Source organism: Sinocyclocheilus rhinocerous, unplaced genomic scaffold, assembly GCF_001515625.1.
Source record: "Sinocyclocheilus rhinocerous isolate Xijiao unplaced genomic scaffold, SAMN03320098_v1.1 scaffold1541, whole genome shotgun sequence".
Lineage (NCBI taxonomy): Eukaryota > Metazoa > Chordata > Actinopteri > Cypriniformes > Cyprinidae > Sinocyclocheilus > Sinocyclocheilus rhinocerous.
The window spans coordinates 70,213-75,865 of record NW_015666203.1 but is presented as its reverse complement, the minus strand read 5'-3'; the positions used below and the strand labels follow the sequence as shown (position 1 = coordinate 75,865).

General features: G+C 37.2%; 2 protein-coding genes across 2 annotated transcripts in view; both read left to right on the top strand.

Moving 5' to 3' along the window:
* LOC107732164 (proline-rich protein 12-like) overlaps positions 1 to 1,647 on the top strand; it is a gene marked incomplete at its 5' end in the record, with an annotated part of 5,076 nt that extends 3,429 nt beyond the window's left edge. The window contains 2 exons of the mRNA XM_016543434.1: positions 167 to 262; positions 351 to 1,647. Of these exons, the coding sequence (XP_016398920.1) occupies positions 167 to 262; positions 351 to 485 (231 nt within the window). The remainder of the gene's footprint in view (positions 1 to 166; positions 263 to 350) is intronic.
* Positions 1,648 to 1,793: 146 nt separating this feature from the next.
* Positions 1,794 to 5,653, top strand: part of LOC107732163 (interferon regulatory factor 3-like) — an 11,314-nt gene continuing 7,454 nt past the window's right edge. The window contains exons 1-6 of the mRNA XM_016543433.1: positions 1,794 to 1,809; positions 1,921 to 1,943; positions 3,817 to 4,033; positions 4,119 to 4,150; positions 4,267 to 4,309; positions 4,410 to 4,475. Of these exons, the coding sequence (XP_016398919.1) occupies positions 1,794 to 1,809; positions 1,921 to 1,943; positions 3,817 to 4,033; positions 4,119 to 4,150; positions 4,267 to 4,309; positions 4,410 to 4,475 (397 nt within the window). The remainder of the gene's footprint in view (positions 1,810 to 1,920; positions 1,944 to 3,816; positions 4,034 to 4,118; positions 4,151 to 4,266; positions 4,310 to 4,409; positions 4,476 to 5,653) is intronic.

Below are 5,653 nucleotides of genomic sequence, written 5' to 3'. Positions count from 1 at the left end.
ATAATTGAAGACAAAATGTGTTTTACTGAGAAAAAACAAGATTTGGTTTTTAAAAAGTCTTTTTCCAAAAGGTACATCTGGAAAAAGGGGGGTCGTCTTATAATCACGGTCGTCTTATATTCGGGCCAAAACGGTATTAACATGCCACCCTTCCTGTCTCCTCCAGGACCTCAAGTTGTCAACAGAAACATGTCGACTCTACAGTCTCTACCATTCGCTGCATCATTATAAATATCACACCTTCTTACACTGTAAGAAAGAGGTAAGCATTGAACTGCATTTCCCATAGGCAGCTGCAGCAAACAAACGCCATGCGAACCTTCAATGAGATTCTCCGTCTTTTCTTTCAGACGAACACTATAGAGCAGGCTTCAGAAGATCCCGGACAAGAGGAAGTTGTTCAGCAGTGCATGGCCAATCAGAGCTGGCTGGAGACCCTCTTCAACACCTTCTTAGAGCTGATGACCCTCAGCACCAAAGCTTAAGACAGAGAGGAAACATGAAAACGGAGAAACGTTGAGAAATGTACAAAGAAGCTGGGTTTATTGTTGCCTAGCTCTCCTGTCCTCCTCCTCCTCGGTTTTACAGAAATCTTTCTTTTAAACGGCGACAGGAGAGGACCGGGCCGCCAGACAGTAACTTTATTAACTCTTTACAAACGCCTGCAAAAATGCAGGATCCCTCCTGAACGTTCAGGCAAATGGATGTGACCAAACTGAGATCCGATTTTAACGAATTTTCACTGAATCCGAAGGAAATGGTACACAGAGCTACGGTTGACGGAATATACTGTGTGGAGTCTTTATACTTTGGAATCGTGGGAATTACTGACAGGAGGAATTCGCTTCGCGACGACACTAGGAGGAAGTCTTACTGAATTTTACACGAATAATTTTTTTAAGACAATATCAGTTTTATTCCAGCTTTTTTTCTGAAACGAGAGCGAGAGAGAGAGAGAGAGATGGACGGTTCTGTTTTATAAACGAGCGCAGATGGGAAAGCAGTCGCGGGAAGATGATGCGTGCAACGACATGTGATGACATTCAACGCTTTAGTCAACACACGTGAAACAAGTGAGCTAAAGTAATACATTTTTATTATTTATAAAGACATTTTTAACAGGAGTTCGCACATACAGTACAAACCAGTGATGCTTCATATAAAACGGTTCAAATAATCTTCCTTCAGATGTTCTAAATGGATCTTATTGCCACATTCTGAGCCGTCTTCCTTTTTGCTCATCCAAGGTGGGTAGATAGATACCATGGAAAATGTATTATCGTTTTTATCTGTTACAGAAGAGAAAAAGACAAGAGTAGAACAAATTATTCAAGCTACGCAAAACGGTATTATTGCAGTGCATTCTACAGAGAAAATAAATGGAATCGAAAGCGAGAGCGAAGCATCTGGTTCCCATTAGGGAGGGATTATGTATTAGTACTATTTAAAATGGAAATTTGTTTTTGTTTGTTTGTCTTTTGTCTGTATTCTGAGTATTCTTTTGGAACAATCTAATACTGTGCTTCTTTCAAAAGTAAAGCCTTTGTGTAAATATTGTACAGCTCTTGACAGAAATCTCCCGGTTCTTCTGTACATGGACTATCCCTGTATTTGACAAACAAATAAAACCATCAACAACTACATTGTGTCGAATGAGACGCTGCTTTTCTCCGCAGGTTTACGGTGAGAAGTCTCCGTTCGCTGGAAAATAACTGTTGTGACGGGTGTAATGATCACAGTTAAGTCAGATCTTTTGAAACCGTTTTTGGCTTCAACAGAACTTTCTTCCCTAAATGACTAAATGCAAAGGTTTGTACTTTTTCTTGAACTTTGGCCATGACTTCATTACAGTTCCTCTTTTTCCTGTTATTGTTTATTATTTCTGTTCTACACCACATGTTCTCTATATCTTCTCTTTAGCAATTCCTTACCTTTGCAGCAGGGTATTTCCAGCCAGGAACTTAAAAAGGACAAAATGTCTCGCTTTTTCTGATAATAGTCAGAAATGGTTTGGAATATTTTCCAAAAGTATAACAAGAAAGTACAACTCTGACCTACAATTTAAATAAATTAGCAAATATGCAAAGTCAAAAAGTACATTGCAACTGAATTATATTGTATTATACAGTATTTTTTCTGACCCTAATGAACTTTACATTCTTAGTTTCGTTGACAATTATAACTTAGAACTTAAGTTTTTTAACAGATGGAGAAGGACGGCAGTTTTGATTGTTTTAATGATTATAATGTTGATGATTATAATGTGGAAACTATTCATAATAGGAAATACAAATAGGCGTGTCCAGGTTTTGTGCATTATTAAGCACTTCAGTATAAATATATGCAAACCTATTATGTTATTCAATGCTCGTATCAAAAAGATTGTGTTTTGAATGGTCGTCTCCGCCATCTAGTGCTCATCTGAGGTAAGAAACTCCTGCAGCGATGTGTGCAATGGCGTCAAAATAGGAAATCGAAACTGACACGGATTTCCCGAGTAATGTTTAACACCTGATCGTCAGACACAAACTGCTGAAGAAAGTTCAGTATTAAAGCAGCACTGACGAGAAAAACACGTCTCATCGTCCACACATCTGAAGAGTTCGCTGAAGAACACGACAGGCCACAGAACGCACGGTCGCTGTTGCTTTATACCATTAAAGAACGGTAAGTGTATTTTTCTTATTATACTTAAGGTTTTTTATATGAATGCATTCGATTTATACAGAATGTCTTCCTAAGATAGCTCATTTTTAAAATGAAAATGTTAACTGATATGTAAGTGTTTATAATTGTATAGTTAACAATATTAAGTTTCAAAGAAGAATGGTGGAGGATTTCGATATAAGCCATGAGGAGACTGGTTTTCCTTTGCTAAAGTAAGGAAACTTTGCTTCCTTTGCTCCTGTTAACAAACGTTGGTTTTCACGAGACTCACCGGCGCATGCGCAACGCTGACCTCATACGTCATCAGCCCAGAGCTGCTTCCGTGTACAACAGTGAGCACAAGCTAGATTAAAGTGATTATTACATTTTGAATATGGATATTTTTCTTACAAAAATGCATCGATTCGCTACAGGAGGCCTTTGTTCACTTCCCGGAGCCGTGTGAGACACTTTTTATTATGGATGAATGCGCTTCATTTCACTTCTTTTGGACTGATGAACTGTAACACCCGCTGAGTGCCATTAAACAGCTTGGAAGAACAAAGACAATTTTTAATATAACTCCGACTGGATTCGTCTGAAAGAAGAAAGTCATATACACCTAGGATGGCTTGAGGGTGAGTAATTTATGGACTAATTTTCATTTTTGGGTGAACTAAAACTTTATGTCCTACTTAAATGGGTCAAAACTGCAAAAATGCATTTAATGTATATTTAAACTGTAATATATGTTCATTTAATTGCAAATAATGTGCAGTTAAATGTCCTAAAACATGCACTTAAGTATACTGTTTTTATTTTTTTTTACAAGGGATTGTATTTTACACGAGTAAAAAATAAGTATTATTATATTATTTCAAGTACCCCAAGGTAATAATAATACTATGGTAATTCAGTTGGATGTTATTAGTACCTTATATTCTACCAAAGAATTACTACACTACCATTACAATCAGCATTTATACATTTATATTTATTATCATCAGGCAACACCACATATTATATTTAATGTAAGTAATGCATTGTAGAATTTTCTGAAGTATCTTGGAGTACCAAGTAAATGCCTATATCAATATAAATCATTCAGTACAAAAGTATATATCACAGAACCACGGCATTATCATCAGAGCAGACATGTTATAACCACAGGAGTCCCTTTCTTCTGATATCTGTATTTTGTCCCGTCAGGCCTGGGCTCAGACGAGTGCCGCTGGAGATGGCAGGTTAAATGGAGATCACTCTGTTTGGAAGAGAAACTTCCGTAGCGCTCTTCGTGCAAAAGGCTTCAAGATGATATTTGACAAAAAGAACGATGCCGCTAATCCACATAAAGTCTATCAGTTTCCATCTGGACCTCATTCTGCAGGTAGGAAACATTACATTTGTGGTTGCTGCCATTAAGAAGATTGATTGAACTGTTAAATCTGATATTTGTTTTCTCTCCTCTCCAGCTTTGGGATCTGAGGGCTCTCAAGAGACTGATGCGAGTATCTGTTTCATCACATTTGTCTGTTTTTTTTTCTTTAAAGCAGTCTCAAGCCTCTGGCATCAGATAAGACATACACACACTGACTTGGGAAATTTGTTTTCCATTTTTAGTTCTCACCAGATCTATATGTGGAGGATAGCGACGTGTTCTCTAGTAAGACAGCATTTTATACCCAGCCATGCATTTGTTATATACATTTGTGAGGTAGGCCTTTCATCGTGATGACAGTGTGTTTTACTTTTATATTTCTTAGCACATCCACCCCAAGGATTGGAGCAAGATTTCACAGGACTAAACCTTAAGGAAAGTCCCTCACGAGGTAGACTGAAAAGACTAGAAAAGATACTGTATTTTCATTATAGCAGGTTGTAGTACAAAGCATTATATGCTATAGATTAATTGATTTGTTTGCCTTTATTTTGGGTTTTTAGTCTCTGTATGGTTGGATAATGTTCAATGTAGTATTTTATACTATAGTATTATAGTATTTTTTTTTTACAATCATGCCAATAAAATGAAATTGAAATAGCATTTTATTTTAAAAGAGAATTGTTTTATTATATATCCATCCATCCTGGAAGGAGGCAAGTTTATTATATATATTGCTATTATAAAAGTAATATATTATATATTAAAATTAATATACCTACGCGCTATCTGTCAAATGGAATAATTATGATTTTTTTGAGATGTCTCTTATGCTCACCAAGTCTGCATTTATTTATTAATTTGATAAAAAATACAGTAAAAACGGTAATTTTGCCAAATATGATTACAATTCAAAATAACTGTTTTCTATATGAATATATTTTTTAAAATGTAATTTATTCCTGTGATCCATGCTGAATGTTCAGCATCATTACTCCAGCCTTCAGTGTTACAAGATCCTTCAGAAATCATCCTAAATTTGTGATTTATAAAACGGATAGTTCCGGTCCTTGATTCTGATTGGTTGAGCCGCGAACAGTTCGAAGCTGTTGTAAATTACTCTTCAAACATACACCTTTGTTTACTTTGTGTGTTGCTTGGCAACCACTTTGTTGCAACCATAGACTGTATAAAAACATGGACGTAGTGTCCGTGATGTCAGCCGTAGGTTTCTGAAGAGCGTTTTTGAAGCTCAAAGTGGGCGGAGCCGGCCGTCGCCATCTTGGCACTGCGTCACCGCGCCTCACTCCCGGATAATCGAAAATGGGCAAAGAGGCGGGAGCTGGCTGCTGAAACCACACCCACCTAGCTCGACGCCGGTGCAGCGGCAATCCACCTGTCACTCAAGTGGCCACGCCCTTAATTATGCAGAACTTTAAGGCTTAATATAATTTAAACGGATGAGTTATAAAAAAATTCACCCTCCTCACTGTTGTCATGAAGGGCAAAATTAGCTATATAGACCAAAATCTTTTTTGTACCAGGCTGTAAACATATTTTTTTCTGCTGTAAAGTTGGGCATTTTAACATGGGGAGTCTATGGGATTGACTCCCCTTTTGCAGCCAGCC